This window comes from Littorina saxatilis, linkage group LG8, assembly GCF_037325665.1.
Source record: "Littorina saxatilis isolate snail1 linkage group LG8, US_GU_Lsax_2.0, whole genome shotgun sequence".
In the NCBI taxonomy this organism is placed as follows: Eukaryota; Metazoa; Mollusca; class Gastropoda; order Littorinimorpha; family Littorinidae; genus Littorina; species Littorina saxatilis.
Window position 1 is genome coordinate 61,267,925 of NC_090252.1, and position 26,985 is coordinate 61,294,909.

General features: G+C 42.7%; 1 protein-coding gene across 2 annotated transcripts in view; it reads left to right on the forward strand.

Annotated features, from left to right (window-relative positions):
* Positions 1–3,787: 3,787 nt before the first annotated feature.
* Positions 3,788–26,985, forward strand: part of LOC138974016 (uncharacterized) — a 71,091-nt gene continuing 47,893 nt past the window's right edge. For both annotated transcript variants that reach the window (XM_070346711.1, XM_070346712.1), the window contains exons 1-7: positions 3,788–3,907; positions 4,640–4,699; positions 6,565–6,771; positions 17,941–18,057; positions 20,111–20,242; positions 22,482–22,589; positions 26,602–26,811. In XM_070346711.1, coding sequence (XP_070202812.1) covers positions 3,835–3,907; positions 4,640–4,699; positions 6,565–6,771; positions 17,941–18,057; positions 20,111–20,242; positions 22,482–22,589; positions 26,602–26,811 — 907 coding nt within the window. In that variant the 5' untranslated portion in view covers positions 3,788–3,834. The remainder of the gene's footprint in view (positions 3,908–4,639; positions 4,700–6,564; positions 6,772–17,940; positions 18,058–20,110; positions 20,243–22,481; positions 22,590–26,601; positions 26,812–26,985) is intronic.

The window sequence follows — 26,985 nt, forward strand, 5'->3', positions numbered from 1 at the left end:
CATATTTTGTTTAGTCGTGACCTCCAATGACCTCTACACTTTAACGATGGTTTCGTTGACCTTTGACCTTTTTTAAGGTCACAGGTCAGCGTCAAAGGAAAAATTAGACATTTTATATCTTTGACAAACTTTTCTCGGAAACTATCAAAGCGATCGGGCTCATATTTTGTTTAGTCGTGACCTCCAATGACCTCTACACTTTAACGATGGTTTCGTTGACCTTTGACCTTTTTCAAGGTCACAGGTCAGCGTCAAAGGAAAAATTAGACATTTTATATCTTTGACAAAGTTCATCGGATGTGATTGAAACTTTGTAGGATTATTCTTTACATCAAAGTATTTACATCTGTAGCCTTTTACGAACGTTATCAGAAAAACAAGGGAGATAACTAGCCTTTTCTGTTCGGCAACACACAACTTAACGTTGGGCTTTTCTCGGAAACTATAAAAGTGACCGGGCTCAAATTTTATGTGAACGTGACTCATTGTGTTGTGAATAGCAATTTCTTCCTGTCCATCTGATGCCTCATATAATATTCAGAACTGCGAAAGTGACTCGATCGAGCGTTTGATCTTCTTGTTTCGCTTGTGGTGACTGTGACATTACGAGGTATGATCCAAACAAAATGATCAATTGTGATGTTCGCAGAGAATGTTTGGCGAATCTGGACCAAAATATAGCAGTCGTTAGAACTACTCTCCTCCTACACCGATGCGAAGTCACAACATGCCTGAGCCAATACACACAGCACAAGGTACACACAACACAAGGTACACACAACACAAGGTACACACAACACAAGGTACACACAACACAAGGTACAGGCAGCACAACTTGAGATACACACAACACAAGGTACACACAAAACAAGGAACAGACAACACAGCACAAGGTACACACAACACAAGGTACACACAACACAAGGTACCTACACACACGGGGAAGAGAGAACACAGTACATACACCACAGGATGTAGCAAGCACAAGGTACACATAACACAAGGTGCATACAGCACTAGGTACACAAAGCACAGTAAGGGGCAGACAACAGAAGGTACAGATACACACAAGGTACACACAACATAAGGCACACACTAGACAAGGTACACACAGCACAAGGTACACAAAACACACGGTACAAACGATACAAGGTACACACCGCACAAGGTACAGACAACACCCAATACAAGGTACACACAAAACAAGGAACAGACAACACAGCACAAGGTACACACAACACAAGTTACACACAGGACGAGGTACACACACCACAATATACATATAACACAAGGCACAGACAACACAATGCACACACATCAGAAGTTACACACAACACACGCTGCTCACAACACATTATACATACAACACACGCTACACACAACACAAGGTACACACAACACAAGGTACACACAACACAAGGTACACACAACACAAGGTACACACAACACAAGGTACACACAACACAAGGTACACACAACACAAGGTACACACAACACAAGGTACACACAACACAAGGTACAAACAGCACAAGGTACACACAGCACAAGGTACAGACAACACAAGGTACAGATAACACAAGGTACAGATAACACAAGGTACACACAACACAACATACATACAACACAAGGTACAGGCAACACAAGGTACAGATAACACAAGGTACAGATAACACAAGGTACACACAACACAACATACATACACCACAAGGTACAGGCAACACAAGGTACAGGCAACACAAGGTACAGATAACACAAGGTACAGATAACACAAGGTACACACAACACAACATACATACAACACAAGGTACAGGCAACACAAGGTACACACATCATAAGGTACACACAACCCATAACACACGATGTACACACAACACAAGGTATACACAACAGAAAGTACACACAACACACGGTACACAGGGCCGGACCCAGGGGGGGGGGGGGGGGGGTTCCAGGGGTTCCGGAACGCCACCCCTGGAAAAAGCATGTACCTTGCTTTGAGTGTTGTTGTTTTTTATAAATACATTTTGTGTGTGTCTCTAACAAATTTTATTCAATGCTGCTCTTAACCCTCAAAACAAGGCCCAGAATGCACCAGATTGCACAGATTTTAACCGTTTTTCAAAAATGTTCCGGGGGAGCATGCCCCCGGACCCCCCTAGTAAAGCAGGCGCGCGCTTGTGGCTTCGCCACTTCGCTGATTTGCCCACCCCCCTAAAAAGGAGGAACCCCCCCCCCCCTTACAACTCATTTGGTCCGGCCCTGGTACACACAACACAAGGTAAAGACGACACAACGTACACACATAAAGTCCTGGCCAGAGCTGAGACGGCGAGTCGTACTGTTTTGACAAGAAACACAAACAGTGCCTTTAAACCGCGTGTCCCGTAATTACGGATGGCTACGGTACACGTGACACTTCTATTCTAATCCTTTTAGGATAGAACTTAGAGATACATCTAACACTTTATTGGATACGTAATTTTCAGCAATAGAGAGATGGTTATATACACACCCATTGTTGCGTCTGTCCCTGACGTCTCGTCTGAAGATGCTGTAAAACGATATATATATACAGGTTGTCAACAAATTATTGAAAAACAAGCATTCCCTTGTAGAAACTGTAAAATCATCAGCAGAGATGTTCATGGTATGTAATGGAAAAAACTTTAAGCGGACAAGCGAAACGGCGTTCTGTGTGTAATCGCTTTCAGTAACTTTTACGAAATAGTTACTTTCGCTTTAACCTTTCTTTTTCAGTCATCTTGCATACTGCTACACTTGCTAAACATACTGAATCCGCTGGCAACCGACTGAATGTGATGGCTGTGTCAGAGCGCAACGCTAAGTATAGTCACCCGTGCTCATTTTTTGTCTGGGTCACATTCCTCTTGAATTGTATCATTCGCGCGTGTTTTCACATAATCGGCTCAAAATGTTTACTTCTCCCCGGAGATGTCAAAAAAAAGGGCAATAACTGTTGTCGTGTGGATACTAAATCCACTGTAATCGCTTTCAGTAACTTTTACGAAATAGTTACTTTCGCTTTAACCTTTCTTTTTCAGTCATCTTGCATACTGCTACACTTGCTAAACATACCGAATCCGCTGGCAACCGACTGAATGTTATGGTTTTGTCAGAGCGCGACGCTAAGTATAGTCACCCGTGCTCATTTTTTTGTCTGGGTCACATTCCTCTTGTATTGTATCATTCGCGCGTGTTTTAAAAAAATCGGCTCAAAATGTTTCCTTCTCTACAGAGATGTCAACAAAGGGCAATAACTGTTTTCATGTTCGACATTAGGGAGATCATTTACAAATTTATCTAACATGGTTTGCAGATTGTTTTGTGTGTGTGTGTATGTATGTATGTATGTGTGTGTGTGTGTGTGTGTGTGTGTGTGTGTGTGTGTGTATACATGTGTGTGTGCGTGTGTGTGTGTGAGTGTGTGTGTGTGTTGTGTGTGTGTGTGTTTGTGTGTGTGTGTTTGTGTGTGCGTGCGTGCGTGCGCGAATTTGTGTGTGTTTGTGTGCGTGCGTGCGTGCGTGCGTATTTGTAGGGATGAGTCTTCTCTGGGGCGGGTGGAGGAAAGGGGGGGGAGGGGGGGGCGTATGCAGTGGAAAGCCGAGACTAATAATCGCGGCCACCATGCGCCATGTCCCAAACCCTACTGCATAAAAGCGTGAGTTATAATGCTTGCCGAAACTGTCAATCCACGCTCTTCACATATTGGTGGCCAAGACGTACGGAGATATGTGACGTCAAAATTATGACGTATTGAGCTAGACAATCTGCGCCTTGCCCATTCTGAAACGGATTTCGAGTGAAAATGATGAGATGGAAACATGCATTCTCCTTATCTTGTTAACCAGGAGGGTTTATGGCCAAGAGCTTCGGAGATCTATCCCAGGTAAGCTTTGAAGCTCGTTGGCATTGGCCTGCTATGGCATGAATAGTTTGAACAAAATCTTTAGATATAACAGACGTGCAGTGAGCGCGAAATTCACAAACGTTCAACGTCAAAAGGAATAAGAGAAAAACAACTACGAACCAGAATAGTACTAGCAGACTTTGAAAAACAACGACACGGGGGAAAGAAGGGAAAAAGGAGGAGGGGTGGGTGTTACGATATGTGTGTGTGTGTTTGTGTGTGCGTGCCGTGTTTGTGTGTGTGTGTGTGTGTGTGTGTGTGCGTGCACGAATTTGTGTGTGTTTGTGTGCGTGCGTGCGTATTTGTAAGGAGGAGTCTTCTGTGGGGCGGGTGGGGGAAATGGGGTGGGGGGGGTGGGGGGTAGTATCGCCTATCGGTTTCAAATTGGTATAGTCAAATAGGTATATTTAGCGGGGTAAAAACGGTCATTCACGTACAAATCCACTCGTGATAAAAAACATGAGTGAACGTGGGAGTCTAAGCTCATGATCGAAGAAGGTATAGTCGTCTATTTCGGGGATGTTTCACTATAATGGGACATGACGAAGGATTTGTTTTTCATGTTTATTTGTGTGTGTGTGTGTGTGTGTGTGTGTGTGTGTGTGTGTGTGTGTGTGGGGGGGGATTCATTACTACATTCAAGCAGTACACTCTATAACAAGTATAAAGCGCATCCACACGGTCTGATGTGTATTTATATTTACTTTGCAGAATCCCTCTGCCCTTGCGCGACCCCCTGTGACGCTACTGTGGCTTCCGGTCGACACTGGGGTATTGGTTCGTGTATCTGTCACAATGTCTGTATACTTGTCTCGATGTCAGTCTTTGTGTCCCGCTTTCGGACTGTTGCGCTGTTTTTTTACATTTAGTCAAGTTTTGCCTAAATGTTTTAACGTAGAGGGGGGAATCGAGACGAGGGTCGTGGTGTATGTGTGTGTCTGTGCGTGCGTGCGTGCGTGCGTGCGTGTGTGTGTGTAGAGCGATTCAGACTAAACTACTGGACCGATCCTTATGAAATTTGACATGAGAGTTCCTGGGTATGATATCCCGAGACGTGTTTTTCGTTTTTTTGATAAATGTCTTTGATGACGTCATATCCGGCTTTTCGTGAAAGTTGAGGCGGCACTGTCACGCTCCCATTTGTTTTAACCAAATTGGTTGACATTTTGGTCAAGTAGTCTTTGAGGAAGCCCGGACTTCGGTATTGCATTTCAGCGTGGTGGCTTAAAAATTAATTAATGACTTTGGTCATTAAAAATCTGAAAATTGTAAAAACAATTTTTTTTAAAAACGATCAAAATTTACGTTTATCTTATTCTCCATCATTTTCTGATTCCAAGAACATATAAATATGTTATATTTGGATTTAAAACAAGCTCTGAAAATTAAAAATATAAACATTATTATCAAAATTAAATGTTCGAAATCAATTTAAAAACATCTTATTCCTTGTCGGTTCCTGATTCCAAAAACATATAGATATGATATGTTTGGATTAAAAACACGCTCAGAAAGTTAAAACGAAGAGAGGTACATAAAAGCGTGCTATCCTTCTCAGCGCAACTACTACCCCGCTCTTCTTGTCAATTTCACTGCCTTTGCCATGAGCGGTGGACTGACGATGCTACGAATATACGGTCTTGCTGCGTTGCATTGCGTTCAGTTTCACTCTGTGAGTTCGACAGCTACTTGACTAAATGTTGCATTTTCGCCTTACGCGACTTGTTCCCTTTTTTCCGCCGTGTCGTTGTTTTTCACGCAGTTTATATCGGGGCAATGTTGGGGTCAAAATTCGAAAAATATCTACAAAGCTAGAACGTAAGCAAGTGTGTGCGTGTGTGTGTGTGTGTGTGTGTGCGTGTGTGTGTGTGTGTGTGTGTGTGTGTGTGTGTTTGTTTGGGTATGTGCTTGTTTGGGTATGTGTGTGTGTCTGTGTGTTTATACGTGTCTGAGTGTATTTGTGCGTGTGTGTATGTGTGTGTGTGTGTGTGTGTGTGTGTGTGTGTGTGTGTTCTTGTCATAGTGCGAGGGTGCGTGTGTGTATGTGCGTGAACGAGAGAAAGAGAAAGAGAGAGAGAGAGAGAGAGAGAGAGAGAGAGAGAGAGAGAGAGAGAGAGAGAGAGAGAGAGAGAGAGAGAGAGAGAGAGAGAGAGGCACAGAGAGAGTTTACAGAGAAGCATATGTATGAACAGATTAATATAAGCTTTCTTTGAAAAAGGTGTAGAATTTACATGATGAAGGATTGCTGACCGGCACGGTAGCCTAGTGGTAAGGCGTCCGCCCCGTAATCGGGAGGTCGTGGGTTCGAACCCCGGCCGGGTCATACCTAAGACTTTAAATTTGGCAATCTAGTAGCTGCTCCGCCTGGCGTCTGGCATTATGGGGTTAGTGCTAGGACTGGTTGGTCCGGTGTCAGAATAATGTGACTGGGTGAGACATGAAGCCTGTGCTGCGACTTCTGTCTTGTGTGTGGCGCACGTTATATGTCAAAGCAGCACCGCCCTGATATGGCCCTTCGTGGTCGGCTGGGCGTTAAGCAAACAAACAAACAAACAAACAAGGATTGCTGTATAGCTTTGCATTCGTTTATTTCACTTTTTAGCTTTCGTTTACTGTGTTTCTTGTCTTCATCCCAGAGGACGTTGCGTTCAGGAAAAAAGTTGAAGTGAGCTCGAGGTCTGCAGATGAATCGATCAAGCCAAATAAGATCTGTGATCTGACGACCGGAAAACAAGCCAACCTGTGGCAGAGTCACGCGACGGACCAGACTCCCTGGCTCCTCCTCGACCTGCAGGCAGAGTACACGGTCAACAAGGTGGTGCTCACTAGGAACAACTCGCAAGGTACATGTTAGATATAACATTATAAGGCCAACAAAAATAGGTCTGTTTACGGTAACCCGACCGACCCTAGTTTTTAGGCCCGACCCTAATCTTTTTTTTTGGATCGTCTGAAAAAAAAAACGCATCCAAAATAGAGCTGTTTGCGCTCAAACAGCAGACGACAGAAGGGAGGTAAGCTCAAAGTACTGTTTATAGTTATGTTGGGCAAAAACAGGGATTGATGAGAAGAAATGAACTGTGAAACATCATAGAGAGGGGAGAAAAAAAAAATGGAAAAAAAAAAAGTCGACCTACCGACCCTATTTTTTCACCCTAAGTTACCGTAAACAGACCTCTTTTTTTTGGCCTAAGATGTGTGATGGGTTGTTGACAGACCAGGTCAATAAATATGAAACAACAGTCGATATGCCCCCCGAGGACCGAAAAAAAAAAGTTGTTCTGTCAACAAACCACCAAACATCGTTTTTGTCATCATTTTGGTAGTGAGAAAATAAATGCACAATCAACCCAGGAAGCCATGATTTGAAACACGGGTTCCGTGCTGATAGCCACACGACTCCCGGTTTGATAACCACTGGCAATCAAAGCTGGCGTGTGAAAGCAACTTTCTGTGTTTTTGAGTTTATAAAATGTTGGGATGAATATGTCAGGTTTGAGGATGCAGAGTTCTGTAGGTTCATCTCGGTATTCCACCCCCTCGGTTTTCTGTTGTAAATATTAAGCTGAGTGATATCATGTGGAAGCTACGTGTGGTCAAAGGTCACAGAAGATTTGCGTCCTGCAGCGAAGGAAAGAATCGCGATCTTGTTTCCGACTCAGTACCTCTTTGTTTTTCGTTAGACCTGTCATTCTGCTTGGTCGGCTTTGTTAGATGTTTGCATATCTTGTTGCTATTTTCTTTGCTTTTATTATTGTTTCTTATGTGTGCTTCGTTTATCGATACAACGTCTTGTGCACGGGTCAAAATGTGTGTGTCAGGGGTCGTTTTACTTGAACTTGACGTTCGTGTTTTTCCGAACGTCTGTGTATCGAAACACAGATACACGCACTCCATGACTCTGTAAGAAGACAAAACATATCGCCAGGTTTCATTTGTTTTTGATAAATGTATGACCTTTCATGAAGTAGTTTTGTTTTTTGTTTACTTTTGCCAGTTTGCCAGTTCGTTTTTGGAACTTTGCAAAGTCTGTTTAGGCCTGAGAAAACACCAATGAAAAGAGCCGAAGAATCCCCGAGCGTTTCTATCGGGTTTGCTTTTGATTATCCATGTATAACCTGCTTCCTGCAACTGTGGTAACCGGGGATGTATTGCCTATGAGATTTATTTCCCAGGTGCTTGTGAATGAAAACTCATGAAAATGATGACAATAGTTTTTGTTCGGTGTTTTGGTTTTTGATTTATATATATATATAAGTGTGTGTGTGTGTGTGTGCGCGCGTGTGTGTGTGTGTGTGTGTGTGTGTGTGTGTGTGTGTGTGTATGTGTGTGTGTGTGTGTGTGTGTGTGTGTGTGTGCGTATGTGCGTGCGTGAGTTTATGTGTGTGCGTGTGTTTGCGCGCGCGCGTGCGTAGTGTGTTTGTGTGTGTGTGTGAGAGAGAGAGAGAGAGAGAGAGAGAGAGAGAGAGAGAGAGAGAGAGAGAGAGAGAGAGAGAGAGAGAGAGAGAGAGAGCTCAGAAATGGTTTACTGTGAAGCCATTGGCCCGTACACATATTGGGAGAAGGGGTGTGTGGGTGTGTGTGTGTGTGTGGGGGGGGATCGTAACGATCGCGATAATTATCATGGATAACCATGTTATTTCTTCAGTCCAACACTTGGTCTGTTTACAGTTTGTATTTCCGCCGTTGTTATCACGCGCAAATCGAATGCGATTTTGTAAACAGTCTTAGTGTCTCCATGTATGCCCATCAAGTCACAGCGTTTGCACATAACAGCCGTGCAATGCAGTCTACAATCTGTGACTTTCCAGCCTTGTGAATTGTCGAGAGTCTACAGTTCAGTCTACAGGTCTGTTGTTTGTGCCTCCCTGCCTGATTGGACTAGAATTTACAGTTTCAACAGTTTGGAACCAATCAGAAGCCAGAATACATCTGTTGTGCTTTATAATCTACAACCGGTGGACATGCCGACTTCCTGTTGAACTTTCACTTGATCTCTTCCCTCAAATGGTGAGTAACAGACTAACAATCGACCTCATTCCATGTTAATATTGGTGTAATGTGTACTTTACACCTATTCCTCTTTGAATGCGAGATTGATACAGCCTACTGTGTTGAGGATACACGTATCTTATCGGTGACCTAGTTACCCACTTGCATTGTAGAAATTACTGTGCCAAAAGGTGACGTTTTCATGTCAGTATGTCCCAAATGACATCACCAGTACATTTTTCATTCTATCTAATCTGTTTTCGTTCTATTTTTTCTGATAACATGCGTTAACAATTGATTGCCAACTGGAATGGAAGAGCACAAAAAGTGTAACTTGATATGTAGTTTCTCTAGAGGGAAAAACATCTTCCACTTTCATGTCAGTGTGTCCCATGCAACATACATTTGCCAAACAGCTATGTGCAAGTAGATTATTTGTTAGTGGTATAGAAAATACTGATCAACAATTAAAGTCAGTTTTCACATTCATTTTCTACCTATTTCTTATTTGTTTATTCTGTTGGCAATGGTGAAATGTCAGCAATCGTGTGTCATTCGGGACAGTAGACATGACACCTGACCTTTTGGCACAGTCTCTTATACCAAATGGCTGCTTTTCTTTCGGTTTTGGTTTCTGATTGTTGTTGTTGTTTTGTTCGAGGTTTGGTTGGGGAAGGTGGGGAGAGGGTGGGTGGGTTCTATTCGTCGTTGAATTCGACATTGATACAGCCTACTGTGTTATGGATAAACGTAGCGTATCAGTGACCAAGGTACATTTTTTTTTACAATTTTACACACTCATTCAGTGCAAAATTGCTGCTTTTTGTTTGTCTCATTTCTGTTTTGGTTGAGGAAGGTGGTAGCGGTGGGGGAGATTAATTTGTCTGTGTTGTGGATAAACCTATTGTATCTGTGAGTGTGACCTGGGTAGCACTGATTCAGTGTAGAAATGGCTGCTATTTTTTCGTTGTTTTCTTATTTGTTGTTGTTTTGATTGTGTTTTGCACTGTTGGGATCGGGGGTAGGTTTGGTGTTGGTATGCGTGAGTGAAGCAGCTGCCTGACATTTACACAATGTGTCCATAGAACTACACATTGCATGATAGCTTTTGTTTTAAGTATGATTGTAAAATACATTTTTGTGGCACTGATCGACCTTGATTTGCACCCAGTTAAGCGAGACCTTCCCCCGAACTGTAGCTGTTACTGTATGCAACAATTTCATCTAACAAGAAAAAAGTGTTGGTTCCAATTACCAACTTTAGCCTATGCTACTTGTGTACGACGGGCGCAGTGGCGTGGTGGTAAGACGTCGGCCTCCTAATCGGAAGGTCGTGAGAATGTATCTTTTAAACCTTTACTGGTGTTTGAGGTAAACAAGCCAGTAGCATGCGCGGTTATCCTTTGAAGCTGACTATGCCTATGCTGTCCTGACTTTATGAAAGAGTAGTAAGAATCTCTAAGTTCTTTTACTTTTACTCTGCGTTTTTCCTATGCTACCCCGTTGAAACAATGCGAAGTCTTCTCCCGTATTAATCTCTCCTGGTCTTTTATACCAGCTTACGCGGTAACCTGGACAGAAACACGGACCCCATACGGATTGGTTGATAGCAAATCGACCATCACCGAACTACTTATGAAACATTCCGCTAACAACGTAGTCCGCCCCTTTTCCCTCATCTTCTGGCCTATTAGCTAACGTAATGAACCATTCATCAATAGTCCAACTTATTTATTTCACATATTATTTTATCTACATCAAAATAACATATATTTCCTTATACTTTACGATTCCCGTTCTTTCTGGTCTAACGATGATTTCGTCCGGCAATCGTTGTTTCCAACACGACGAACAATCATCGTTCTCCTGTTACTTTATTAACCAAAAGAACATCTTGTGATCACTAAATTACATCCCTCAAATAACTTTCATCCAATCTCTCGTCATAAAACTTGACATTTGTCGAGTTTTACCTATGTTTATTAACCTGTATGCCGGTAAATCATGTCAGCGCCGCATAAATGGCCGCCAACACGGAACTGAAAAGGGAATTACCTCCCTTGCGTCGTCTACTTTTGGTTTCGATACCAATCGTTCTTACGCTTCTCTTGAAAGCTGAGGCCAGCGATAGCGTGACAGATTGACTCTGTACGCCATGACTGTCCTGAACCTTCAATATCTAATCCTATAACATTAAACTTTCTACAAATAGGGCTCTCCCGCCACAAAACTATTATGTTTTGTTCACTCATGCTATTCACAGATAAAATCAAATTGCATAAGTTTCCGCCTGTTTGGTGTTAAAGGGTCAAGTGCTCCTGCACATTCACTGCTTCTGTAATGTCAGCATAAGACAAGCTCACAGACACAGTAAGTGTTTTAGTTATAAATAGTCAGTGATGTTTGGGGCTGCCATGCCTGTTTTTCCAAACATGATAGCATGCCTAAGCATGTTGTTAGCTATCACTGTAGGCCAGCAATTCTTCCCGCAACAAAATAAGAACTCTGATGTGCATACTTTCAATAAAGAGGGCATACAAATAATATATCAAGCGAACACTGCATGAAATACACATGGGAGCAAATCACTTGTTGTTGCTAGTATTCAGTGGTTGCGGTGTGTCTTTCTTCGTCTCACTGTAAGTATTAAGGGCGTGACTGGCCCAGGGCACATACAGATCCTGTCAAAGTTATTTCTTGAAAATATCTATTGATGACTGTAATCAGTGCTTATATTTTACATGTATGCTTGGTCACAAGTTCCCGCATCCGCCACCTCACATAGGGTTCCCAGTGGCAGACTCCTCAGGAAGGTTTTCCTGATTGTGGAGGCTTAACACATTAAAGACTTTCGGACACAGATCAAGTCTACGTCTGGCACCGTCCTGAAGTTTGACTCTACTCTAGAAGGTAAGAAAACATAGCACAAGTAGATGTTCATAAGCAGTTAAAGCTTGTCTTGTTGTGCATAAATATACAGTGACCCTAAAGGTTCATTTCTATTGTAAGGCATGACCCAGCAATCATGTAAATCTCCACATTTAAGACCTGTACCGTTACATTCGCATTAATATACAGTGACCAAAAAGGTTAATTTCTATTCGAAGGCTATTCATTGATTGTATGCAGAATTGTTATTTGTAATTATCTGAATAAAACTATTTAAACCAACAAATAGAGAAAGGTTCAACTTTAAGAGGACACAGCCAAAACAGTTTTTTTACAATAACATTTGAACATTTTGTGTGGTGGATCTATATGGACACTTATGATGAAGAAAAAAAATTTCTACTATTAGTATCAGTATGTTACTCTACTTTATGCTTGTTCAGCAACAGTACTTAAAGGCATATGTACGCGCTCCCGTGTTTACAAAGTGTAGTTTGCCCATAATCGATGTCAAACGCACCATAAGACCATGTAATGACGATATGTCGCCATGCGCGGACCATATACATGCATTACAGCTTGTTTTAGAGTCTCAAAAACTTTGGATGTAAACAAAGACGCGGAGTTATTTCCCTTGCGTCAACGCTACCTCTGTTGGCAAATCTATAAATAGGACGATCCAGATCAAAATGAAAATTAACATATCTCAACATTGAAGGGGTCCTAGACCACAATATTTTGCAGGGAACTTAATTTAGCATGTCTCCAGCTGTTGGTAAAGCAATTAGCGTGTATAGTCATCGAGTACATATGGCTTTAAAATTCACTATGAATTGTTACATATTGTAGTTTTGTTGACCACATGGTGGGGTTGTATAAAGGGTAACATCCGTGATAAATTTGTTGATAACATTTGCACTATTGTAAGTATTGCTCTTTGTTGTTTTTACAGATCTGCAACAACAACAACGCTACCAGGATCAGAGCAAGGCACTGCAGTAGGGTGTACCAACGATTCTCAACTCCGCGCTAACCTGCTGGGAGTCAGTGGAGATACTCCTGCTTTCAGCCAATAGTCTTATGGACCGACATAATGATTCGACCTGACTTCTTCTATTGGATTCGTCGTGTTTATGCAATGGTCAGACTCAGACTGTTCGAAGTGGCATTATTTGCTGCTGCTTTTGGCTGTCAACATGGCACTACTAGCAGTTGCCACCTTCAAACTGTGGCTTCAAAAAATGGTGGACAGCATCGAACAGCGTCTTTTTCTCCGTTCAAACTTTTTGGGAATTTTAGGCATGCACTACAACAGAGAACCATCAGCTGCCTAACAACTTGTTTGTTAAGACCTTGTGCTTGTATGAGTGAATCGGTGACTGCCCTGCCTGCAATGGATTGTTACAATTGAATAGCAACTATTTGACAGCCCTTTAATGTTCTAAAATCTGGATTCATAAACTAGAAAGGTTAGTTTATGGAATAAGGTGTCATAGGTAATAGACTTATGGATCGACATATGATTCGACTTGACTTATTGGATTGGATTCGTCCTTTTTATGCAGCGGTCAGACTCAGACTGTTTGAAAGCCATCAGCTGCCTAACAACTTTCTTGTGATAACCTTGTGCTTGTATAAGTGAATCGGTGACTGCATGCCCGCAATTGATTGTTACAATTGAATCGCAACAATTTGACGACCCTTTAATGTTCTCAAATCTGGAGTCATAAACTAGAAAGGTTAGTTTATGGAATATGGTGTCATAGGCAATACATTTACAAGCATGTTGACCTAAGTGTGTTTGTTGTAGATGGACATACAAATACTGAAACTGTGGGTGTGAAAGGAACCCCCCGCGGGTTAGGGGGAGTACCATATTGGTTGGGACGAGAAAGAATTTACCCGATGCTATCCAGCATGTCGTAAGAGGCGACTAACGGTTCTGTTTCTCCTTTTACCCTTGTTAAGTGTTTCTTGTATAGAATATAGTCAATGTTTGTAAAGATTTTAGTCAAGCAGTATGTAAGAAATGTTAAGTCCTTTGTACTGGAAACTTGCATTCTCCCAGTAAGGTCATATATTGTACTACGTTGCAAGCCCCTGGAGCAATTTTTTTATTAGTGCTTTTGTGAACAAGTAACAATTAACAAGTGTCTCTATCCCATCTCCCCCCTTTCCCCTATCCCATATCCCCCCTTTCCCCGTCGCGATATAACCTTGAATGGTTGAAAACGACGTTAAACACCAAATAAATAAAGAAAAAGAAAGTGTGAAAGGAACTTGGCTGAGTAGGCGCTGACTGTGCGTTTTGACTCCAGCTATGTTGATGGCACAGTGTAAGACAGGCATAACAAACTGATTCAGCTTCTGGCGGCACAAAAGATGGAAAATCGCTTCACTTCAATCGCCTGGCAAGGTCAAAACAATGCACACACTAAATAATGCAAAAAGATGTTCTACTAATAGATGTATCTCTTGAGATCACTGACAAGAAATAATTATTTCCCAAAACGCCTTTGTGTTAGAATCAACACTATCAAAGACGTATTGATAGCTTTTGTAAGTTGCTCATTTGAATATATAATGACAAAAGGTTTATTGTTTGACACGCGAATTTGCATCCATCTGATAAGAATACCTTTCCTTTGCGAATCTTTGGAACTTGGTCGATAATTTCTAGTGTTCCAGCTTGCCGCGACGTCAACTAGCTTTTACTCTCACTATTATGACTTGATTCAGCCTTCGGCGGCGCAACTGTTGGACAATCGCTTCACTTCAATCGATTGGCCCGGTCAAAGTATAGCCCGTATTGATGTGAACAGATGTTCTTCTTGTAGATTAGCCTTTTGAGATTACTGAGAAAAAAGAGCGATTTCCAAAGATGCCTGTGCCAAAATGAAACACTTTGTTCAGAATCAATCATATTCACAACATTTTCATAATAATCATAAGTCGCTCTGTGGAATACATACTATTATAAAAGAAATAATGAGTGGCTGCTGACACCAGTTGATCATGTTCAAAATCAAGGATAAGCCATAAATTGTTCATAAAATAGCTAAAACTCTTCAGCTTCTGGGGGGCAAAGTCACCCAGACCCCCCAACGGGGACTTGCCCATGTACCCCACAAGGGGTCTACCCCTGGACCCAAGGTTGTAACCCCCCCTTCTGGCATAACTGCTCCGCCCCTGGGACGTATACCACTGTCACACAGTATGTAGTGACTGACTAGTGCATTCTTTTTATCATGAATGCACGCAACGACGGACGATGTAGTTCACCGATCACTTACAGCGTGCAGATAATCTAAAAATCGAATGATTCAAGTAGGTGATGCCGCAAATCGAACCATACAATGTGTCCATTACAGTCTAGATCTATATTTCGAAAGCATTCGTTAGTTACGGGAGAACTGTGAGGTATCTCCTTCAAAACAGCAATATCTGCACTGTATTTCTATTTCTATGAGTAGGGCACAATGTCCGCAAATGTTACTGTCATCAAAATCTTGGTGGTGCAACTTTTTTTGCAAAATGTCTTTTATTTCAGTCTCCGTCGGATACTCTGAGCACTTGTAGAGGTCAATTTATGGTTGCACGACATGTGTTATGTCTCGACCCTTGATGTTGATACATTTAAAACATGAACTAGCCGTCACAACAGCACGATGTCACAATGTTGAGTTCAAACAGCATCCCAGATTTTCGACAGTCGTGGATTACCACTGAGGTGATCTCCCTTGAACTCTTGACAACCACTGTTGACAACAGAAAGTAGTTCCTCGTGGTCGCCAACTTTGCTTTGGGGTCATGTCGATGTGACCACGTGTCGTTGTGACCAAGTGTCGATGTCAACTTTGCCCATTTGTAAATCATACTCTTATAAAACTATCAATCACTTTGAGCTAGTTTCGATAAGTGATATGTAATAAATAGCAATGATAGATTTGAATCGAATAAATTAGGCTACGTTGCTTTAATTCACATGTTCTTTTATACCAAAATGTATGGTCAGATTTATGATTAATTTCCATTCGACTACGTTGCCTTCTTCATTTTGTACACTCTACAGAAAGCTGATAATGCAGACACTGACAGAAAGTCTAATTGTGAATAGTGGCTTACTTAGCGTGATTTATTTCTCTTACGAAATGAAAATTATGACCACTGTTTAGTTTGCTTTAATTTATGTTATTCTATTCCGAATACAAGGTCAGACTAATCATTACTGTTCTTTTCCAACTAGATTACATGATTATTTTCATTCAGTGTAAAGCGTAGAAAGCTACTAATAGATTCACTACAAAAAAGTTTAGTTGTTAGCTGTGACTAAGTAATTTGATTTGACCTTCTTTCAGAAATGAGGTGATGACTGATTGATTGGTTTGCCTAACTTAGACCAAACCCAAGGCCAGAATTATTATTACTACCCCTTTCCTTTTTGTGCCAATTTTCATTCTGTATAATGTGCAAACTCTTCGAATACAGTAATACAAATCATGGTAACTGATACGATAATTGTAAATGTCTACCTCTTCCTCGGTGGAGAGAGAGAGAGAGAGAGAGAGAGAGAGAGAGAGAGAGAGAGAGAGAGAGAGAGAGAGAGAGAGAGAGAGAGAGAGAGAGAGAGACAGACAGACAGACAGACAGACAGACAGAGACAGAGAGAAAGAGAGAGAGAGAGAGAGAGAGAGAGAGAGAGAGAGAGAGAGAGAGAGAGAGAGAGAGGGATTTAAGCAATACAGTTCTATCAAGATGTAAACGTTTTGGCATCAAATGCTAAAATAACAACAAAATCGATGACATGACCGAGACAAACATATTGAATGTTTACAATCAATTGATGAATCAATAATTTTCAGTAAACAAAACAAACAAAAAAATGTCTGGAAGGCACAAAAACATGTGCATCAGAAACATGTCGTACACACTGCCGATACAAATGAAAGTTCCACACGTTTTAAATACACACGCACACGCGCGCACACACACAACACTCATATTTATGTATTAGTGAGTATTTCTACGCACATACCCTCCCAGAGGGAGGCTCATGGCGTTTACAATATGCCGTGTGATACATACATACATACATGCACACATATACTCCACATAAAAACATGCACGCACACTTTTGCACGCACACCTGACCACTGGTCAATTTGCCATATTTTTTACGTTTGACTGCCAATTAGAGCAGTATGAGTTCGGGTAAGCAATTAACTTCTCATGACTTTGACCAGTGGTCAATGCTACTGACCATCAATAAAACACTGAAAATAAGTAAACATGACCACTGGTCAGTAGCACTGAGCCCTCATCAAAGTCATCAAAAGTTGCTTACTTGAACTTATACTGCACTAATTTTGAAATGAAAATTAGCAGTCATAACTGTAAAAAGAGGCTATTTTTACTGGTATACTGACCACTGGTCAAAATCTTTAAACGATGTGTGTTCACAACATGTGGTCACAATGATCTGCTACTGGGTACACAGTGACACATGGTCACAACGACATGTGGTCACAATGGCATGTGGTCACAACGACATGTGGTCACAATGGCATGTGGTAACAACGACATGTGGTCACAATGGCATGTGGTCACAACGACATGTGGTCACAATGGCATGTGGTCACAACGACATGTGGTCACAACGGCATGTGGTCACAATGATCTGCCATTGGGGGCACAGTGACACGTGGTCACAACGACACTTGGTCACAATGACATGTGGTCCCAATGGCATGTAACCTTTGCTTTGAGGTGCATTTCAAAATAAACTTTGAATTATTTTTTCACAAGTCTTCAAAAGTAAAATGTACACGTGGATTGGTCCGTGTGTTTGCTTTGTCATCTAAAATGTTGTAGGTGTCATTTTCCAATGCTAGTTTGTTCAGTCCCTTTTCCGTTAAGGAATTAGCCGTTTATCGACCATTAACTGCATTGCCCTGCCAAACATGATACATTTATTTTATCTGGAGGTTCTAGGCATCAATCTGTGGGAAACTGGTTTGATGACATGGCCAGGGTTAAAATCTGATTTCTCTGCTGCAGAGATTTGCCTGGTTAATATCCACCTTAAGTCAGCTTTTCAATAGCTTTAAAGAAATTATTCTTGTCATGTGCAGGTGATGCCGCCCAAAGAATCCTATCGACGACCATCACCTTGGACGGTCAGCGGTGTTACGCCTTTCCGGACTACCCAGGGGTTGGGGCGTATAGCACGGGATTCTGGAGAGACAGTTGTATGTCGTACCCGTACTTTCTGTCAGCAGGGTCATTCAGTATTTAAACAATGAAACTGTATGAGGGCCAAGCTTATCATAAACGTCATTGGTATTGCCCTCTTACTGCAACTACAGCCATATATCTATACATCCTCTCAATGCAACTACAGCCATACATATATCTCTCCTCTCACTGCAATTACAGCCATTTTATTTATCCATCCTCTCACTGCAATTACAGCCATATATCTATCATCTCACTACAACTACAGCCATCCATCTGTCCATCATCTCACTACAACTACAGCCATATATCTATCTCTCTTCTCACTGCAATTACAGCAATATATTTATCCATCCTCTCACTGCAACTACAGCCATATAACTATCCATCATCTCACTGCAATTACAGCCATATAACTATCCATCCTCTCACTGCAATTACAGCCATATATCGATCCATCCTCTCACTGCAACTACATCCATTCATCCATATATCCATCCTCTCATTGCAACTACATCCATCTATCCATCTGTCCATCCTTTGACTGCAGCTTCCATCCACCTATCCATCCTCTCACTGAAACTACATCCATCCATCCACCTATCCATCCTCACTGCAGCTATACATCCATCCATCCACATATGCTACCTCTCACTGCAACTACATCAATCTATTTACCTATTCATCCTCTTACTGCAACTACATATATCCATCCTCTCACTGCAACTACATCCATCAATCCATCGATCCATCCATCTATGCATCCTCTTACTGCAGCTCACACCTTCCCCAGTAGTTACTGCTCAGACCAGCAGGTTACAGCTATAATAGGCTTTCGGTGTCCGACTTGTAATGGGCACAAGAAATCTTCACCGAAAATGTCTCTGGTTGGATCATGTGGAATGATGAACAGCCAATAGTTGTAACTTGTTTGACAAGACATTAGATAAATCCAAACACCTTTTCGGAATTCAGTTATGGCTTACTTTGACACCTTGCCATGGATGTATTTATGTCTGAAGGGCACTTTCTTGACATTGCTGGTTTAAAGAACAATGACCATGCTGGCGATTTGCTCAGCACGGATAGACAGTCCCTGGTGCCCAAAGGGCAGCTAGAACTCTAGGAGACTATTTGAAATGTAATATAATTGTCCAATACACAATCACTCAAGTACGAGAGGCGTGTATGACCATCGGGAGCAAGCCCGGACGTTTCCCGGTTTAGAAACAAGCGATATCCTCAAACGCCGGGTGTTATTTGCTCATTCGATATTTGTTTCGAAAATGTTCACCTCTACCCCTCCGCGTACATGTTTAACGAAAACTTGACAAAACATTAATGTTGAAGTCTAAAATCTTTGTTCCTGCATGGTGCATGGTGTTCACATTGGCCCTCGAATTGCTTTGAGTGGTACAGCTGGCTGTACGGTCTTGCCCAGGAGTGTAACTCGGCTGTATGTTTTTAGTAATCATCATAAATAAATAATAAGAATTAAAACCGCAAAATACATTTCATTCGCAAAAGCATTGTTTTCTGGTTTTCTTGAATCACTGTTGATCGGAATACAGACCAATGGCATGTAGTTGTTTTTTTAAATGAACAAAAACTTTCAAGTACAGAGAGCAACATGCGTTTCCTATTTATTTATATATATATATATATATATATATATATATATATATATATATATATATATATATATATATATATATAGAGAGAGAGAGAGAGAGAGAGAGAGAGAGAGAGAGAGAGAGAGAGAGAGAGAGAGAGAGAGAGAGAGAGAGAGAGAGAGACAATGACAAATCTTTATTTTTCGAGGGTGACAAGAATAAGCATAGATATGCTTTTTTGCATCTGGCCCTCGCCCTAAAGAGGGACTAAACTATTTTACTATAACTATGACTAGAAAAAGGTTACATAAAAACATTAATGGTAGAACATATAAGTTTATGTACATGAAGCGCATTAGAGAGAGAGAGAGAGAGAGAGAGAGAGAGAGAGAGAGAGAGAGAGAGAGAGAGAGAGAGAGAGAAAATTAGGTCTGTTAAACGCGTTCGTTTGCAGACAGTTACAACCTGGCGTGCCAGAAACCAATAAAGGGACGCTATTTGCGTATCTACAAACGCTATCCAGTCAACGACCCAACAATTCAAAAGCACCTCAAATTCTTCGTACTGAGGGAGATTCAGGTTCCAGGTAAAGAATGGACGTGCCTACACATACGCTTACCCAAATAGGTTACATAGAGATTACTACATGGCTTGCTATAGGTTACATAGAGATTACTACATGCATGGGCGGATGAGGAGGGGGGGGGTGTGTGCACAGGGTGCAGGTGCACCCCCCCTCCAGCAAACATTTTTTTTTTAAATTTGGAAAGCTGATTCTATGACCATTTCTAAGTTCAGATGGCACCATTTTGCTTCTTTAGGCCAAAAACATTTTCCGGGGGTGCATGCCCCCGGACCCCCCTAGCAAATTCGGGCGCTTCGCGTCCATCACATTCACTTTTCGATTCAAAGTGCACCCCTCCTTACAAAGCAACTGATCCGCCCCTGACATGGCTTGCTATATGTTACATAGAGATTACTACATGGCTTGCTATAGGTTACATAGAGATTACTACATGGCTTGCTGTAGGTTACATAGAGTTTACTACATGGCTTGATATATGTTACATATAGATTACTACATGGCTTGTTATAGGTTACACAGAGATTACTACATGGCTTGACATAGGTTACATAGAGATTACTACATGGTTTGTTGTAGGTTACATAGAGATTACTACATAACTTGCTATAGGTTACACAGAGATTACTACATGGCTTGAAATAGGTTACATAGAGATTACTACATGTTTCTTTCTTTATTTGGTGTTTAACGTCGTTTTCAACCACGAAGGTCATATCGCGACGGGGATTACTACATGGTTTGTTATAGGTTACATAGAGATCATGTCACTGCATGGCTTGCAATAGGTTACATAGATATTATTACATGGCTTGCTATAGGTAACATATCAATTACTACATGGCTTGCTATAGGTAACATAGAGAGTACTACATCATACATGGTTTCTATATGTTACATGGAGATTACTACATGGCTTGCTATAGGTTGCATAGATATTACTACATGTCTTTTTATAGGTTACATATAGATTACTACATGGCTTGTTATAGGTTAAATGGAGATTACTACATAACTTGCTATAGGTTACACAGAGATTACTACATGGCTTGACATAGGTTACACAGAGTTTACTACATGGTTTGTTATAGGTTACATATAGATTACTGCATGGCTTGCAATAGGTTACATAGAGATTACTGCATGGCTTGCTATAGGTAACATAGAAATTACTACATGGCTTGCTATAGGTAACATAGAGATTACTACACGGCTTGCTATATGTTACATAGAGATTACTACATGGCTCGCTATAGGTTGCATAGATATTACTACATGGCTTGTTATAGGTTACATAGTGATTACTACATATATTACTACATGACTCGATATAGGTTACATATAGATTACTACATGGCTTGTTATAGGTTACATAGAGATTACTGCATGGCTTGCAATAGGTTACATAGAGATTACTGCATGGCTTGCTATAGGTAACATATCAATTACTACATGGCTTGCTATAGGTAACATAACGATTACTACACGGCTTGCTATATGTTACATAGAGATTACTACATGGCTCGCTATAGGTTGCATAGATATTACTACATGACTTGTTATAGGTTACATAGTGATTACTACATGGCTTGTTATAGGTTACATATAGATTACTACATGGCTTGTTATATGTTACATAGAGATTACTACATAACTTGCTATAGGTTACATAGAGATTACTACATGGCCTTCTACATGTTACATAGATATTACTACATGACTTGCTTTATGTTACATATAGATTACTACATGGCTTGTTATATGTTACATAGATATTACTACATGGCTTACTATAGGTTAAACACCAAATAAAGAAAGTACTATAGGTTACATATAGATTACTACGTGACTTGCTATAGGTTACATAGAGATTACTACATGGCGTGTTATAGGTTACATAGATATTACTACATGGCTTACTATAGGTTAAACACCAAATAAAGAAAGTACTATAGGTTACATATAGATTACTACGTGACTTGCTATAGGTTACATAGAGATTACTACATGGCGTGTTATAGGTTACATAGAGATTACTACACGACTTGCTATAGGTTACTTAGAGATTACTACATGTTTTGTCTATCGAACTGTAGCGTATATGACGGCAACATGGTATGTGTTACCCTCTATTTTGATTGACGGCATACATATATAGTAGTTTCGTGACTATGCAAACATGTATGTGATATGGAAAACAAATAAAATAGAATTGCCTGCATTTGTTCAAATCTGTCCCCAGTTTGCAAGCCCAACTATTATGGAACAGACGTTTCGTCGTGTAAGCAGTGTCCCAGCAATAACGACTGTAAATACAGATGTGATAACTACTACGGATGTACAAGACAGGGTAAGTGAGTATCAAGGAAGTGTGATGCTTGCTGACTTAGTGGTCCTGCATTGACTTGTCCATGCACGGGGTTTACGCATTCACTCGCTCAAACACACATGCCTTCACACTCGTGCACACACTATCACGCACAAGCACACGGGATGGTGACAACACGTACTCGCTCAGAAAAAAACGCACGGCACAAAACGAATATATGAAACAGTTCACACATTTTGATATTGAATCAAATCATCATGCACGTATGTTGTAACACACTACCTCTCGTCACACAGAAGAACACACAGTTCGGCACTCAACTAATACACACAGCAACGCACACACAGGGGTGATAGTGTACGACCCCTGACACAGTACTACCGAGGATAAAACCCCTGACACAGTACTACCGAGGATACGACCCCCCACACAGTACTACCGAGGGTACGACCCCTGACACAGAACTACCGAGGGTACGACCCCTGACACAGTACTACCGAGGGTACGACCCCTGACACAGTACTACCGAGGATACGACCCCCCCACACAGTACTACCGAGGGTACGGCCCCTGACACAGTACTACCGAGGGTACGACCCCTGACACAGTACTACCGAGGATACGGCCCCTGACACAGTACTACCGAGGGTATGACCCCTGACACAGAACTACCGAGGATACGGCCCCTTACACAGTACTACCGAGGGTACGACCCCTGACACAGTACTACCGAGGATACGGCCCCTGACACAGTACTACCGAGGGTACGACCCCTGACACAGTACTACCGAGGGTACGACCCCTGACACAGTACTACCGAGGGTACGACCCCTGACACAGTACTACCGAGGGTACGACCCCTGACACAGTACTACCGAGGGTACGACCCCTGACACAGTACTACCGAGGGTACGACCCCTGACACAGTACTACCGAGGGTACGACCCCTGACACAGTACTACGGAGGGTACGACCCCTGACACAGTACTACCGAGGGTACGACCCCTGACACAGTACTACCGAGGGCACGACCCCTGACACAGTACTACCGAGGGTACGACCCCTGACACAGTACTACCGAGGATACGATCCCCACACAGTACTACCGAGGGTACGACCCCTGACACAGTACTACCGAGGGTACGATCCCCACACAGTACTACCGAGGGTACGACCCCTGACACAGTACTACCGAGGATACGATCCCCACACAGTACTACCGAGGATACGGCCCCTGACACAGTACTACCGAGGGTACGACCCCTGACACAGTACTACCGAGGGTATGACCCCTGACACAGTACTACCGAGGGTACGACCCCCCACCCAGTTCTAGCGAGGGTATGACCCCTGACACAGAACTACCGAGGATACGGCCCCTGACACAGTACTACCGAGGGTATGACCCCTGACACAGTACTACCGAGGATACGATCCCCACACAGTACTACCGAGGATACGGCCCCTGACACAGTACTACCGAGGGTACGACCCCTGACACAGTACTACCGAGGATACGATCCCCACACAGTACTACCGAGGATACGGCCCCTGACACAGTACTACCGAGGGTACGATCCCCCACACAGTACTACCGATGGTACGACCCCCCACCCAGTTCTAGCGAGGGTACGACCCCCCACACAGTACTACCGAGGATACGACCCCCCACACAGTACTACAGATGGTAGGACCCCTAACACAGTACAGTCGGACCCGCTTATAAGGAGCGTTCGGGGACCAATTTTTTTACTCCTTATAATCGAGGTTCCTTATAACAGAGCTCTCGGATATAAGGAGTAACCCAACCCCAACTACCTAAATATAAGCGGGCTTCTGCATTTTCAGTGTCAGTATTAGCAATTCTTCTTCTTCTTCTTCTTCTCTGTCTCTGTTTCTGTCTCTCTCTGTCTCTCTCTGTCTCTCTCTGTCTCTCTCTCTCTCTGTCTCTCTCTGTCTCTCTCTCTCTCTCTTTCTTTCGCACAGCGGATTGAAAATCAATGTCCCTTTTGGCTCATGTCTATGGAACAACAGTAATTTGTTCCTCTCTGTTCAGACATTTTTACTTCTGCATCAAGGGGGGGGGGGGGGGGGTAGATAGCTGGCTGCCGGCTGCTAGAGGAGACCTGAACTGGTCAAGGGACCGGGTTGGGTCGTCTTGGGTCAGTGCTGAAATAGTTACTTTATTGGCTGTTGGCCAAACGGACACCCGGGCTTCATATTATTTTGCATGGATGTATTCGTGTTTGCAAGGCCTGAGGCTTTCGCTGTGACCCTGGAATCTTTATAGTGCGCATGCGTGCACACGGGGGTGTTCGGACACCGAGGAGAGTCTGCACAAAGTTGACTCTGGGACACACATCCCGCGCCGAACTTAGGGGTTGAACCCACGCTGAAAGTGACAACCGGTTTTAAAGCCAGCGCCTCTACCGACTGGGCAAACTCCCCACCCAATATGTTGGGGTCAAGAAGTTCCATGGAGGGCGGGGGGTATGGAGTAACACATAGTATTTTGCTCAGAACATTCCCACCCAGGCAAAGCCGCGCTAGGGGTACGCATTACCGTGAAGCTGGCAGTCATTGCTACCAAATGTCGTCTGTGTCTACCACTCGGTGGTGACTTAATGTGAGTCTATGTAAGCATATGCCAGCGCAAGCAATCGGATGCAGAGTCAGGAGTTGGTACAAGAGAAACTTAGAGGCCACAGCCTCGGCCGTCTAAGGGATATGTGTGTCTGGAGGGACATTTGGTTTCTGAGGTTCAAGCGGAGCTGTTGCCTCTGCTCCCAAGTTCCCGTGTCTGGAGGCGTTTTTGGTATGGAAGCAAACCTGTAGGTTGGGGCCTCTGCCTTTCAGGTATTTTTTGTTTGTTTGTTTGCTTAACGCCCAACCGACCACGAAGGGCCATATCAGGGCGGGCCTTTCAGGATGCCAGGACTACAAAATGTGTGTCTTGAGACACATTTAGCGTAAGATTCCAGAAGTGGATCTGTGCTGTGCTGGGTCTGCTGCAAGCACACTAGAACCAACTCGCAACAGTTGAGGTGAACAGATTGGTGACCAAGACCATCATCGGTTTCTCTCCGAGTGATGGGTGTGGGCGGAGAAAGTCTCCCAGACTTTGAAGCCGGTGCTATCGGCACTCCTTATAACCTGACTCAGGGCCGGTTTGGGGCCTAATTTGTCACTCCTAATAAGAGGGGTATCGTATAACCGAGCTCCTTCTACGCGAGTTTTCGTAAGTCATAACAAAGAACAATGTAATTCGGGGATTTTTGTTTTCTCCTTATAAAAGAGGTTCCTTATAACCGAGCTCCTTATCCGAGGTCCGACTGTACTACCGAGGGTACGACCCCCCACACAGTACTACCAAAGGGACGACCCCCCGCACAGTACTACATAGGGTTCGACCCCCCACACAGTACTACAGATGGTACGACCCCTGACACAGTACTACCGAGGGTACGACCCACCACACAGTGCTACCGAGGGTACGACCCCTGACACAGTACTACAGAGTGTACGACCCCCCACACAGTACTATACTACCAAAGGTACGACCCCTGACACAGTACTACAGAGTGTACGACCCCTCGCACAGTACTACCGTCCGTCTGTAAAACAGAACGCAAAACAGAACACTGATCTCACCTATTCAATTAGGACGGTCGGCTCTTCCTCCAGACCATTTGACTCGGGATTCGAGACTTCTCAAAAATAGGACTGATGCTTTGATGGCACGAACGCTCTATAATCATACAGATGTATCGATGATACTGTTCTGCGAAATGTTCCCTTGACACATAGAAACGGTAATTAACACACAAATCAGCAGAAACACAACCGAAAAACCCAGATACGAGACAGGTACTGATGCCCAGGTGATTTAATCAATTCACCTTTACTCAGTGTTGCCACAAAGAGTTGGCTGTCAGCATTGATGGTTTCAGTGTTGTACATGCACTGCACAGTAAACGGTCCTCTTCACTCATCGTTATCGCAAAGAGTTGGCAATCAACATTGATGGTTTCAGTGTTGCACAATGTTGCGGTGAAGAAGAGCGCGACCCAGAGCTCCGTACATTCAGGCCGGCCGTTTTTTGCTGTGGATGGCATTCTGGACTTTCCGCATTCAGCAAACTGCACCGCTACGACCAATCAAACTGTGAGCTGGTGGCAGGTGGACCTGGCCAAAGTCGTTATGGTCTACTACGTCACTGTGACCAGCTGCCAGGATTGCCTAGGTCAGTGTCGTGTCAATGATTCCATCATAGATATAATGTGAACTGTGTCGTTTGAATACACATAAATGATGTGGTAAGTACCGTTTCAATGATTTGATCATATAAATGATGTGGGTATTGTCATCTCAATGTTGATATCATAGAACTACTGTGGTAAGTGTCGTTTAACTGTCT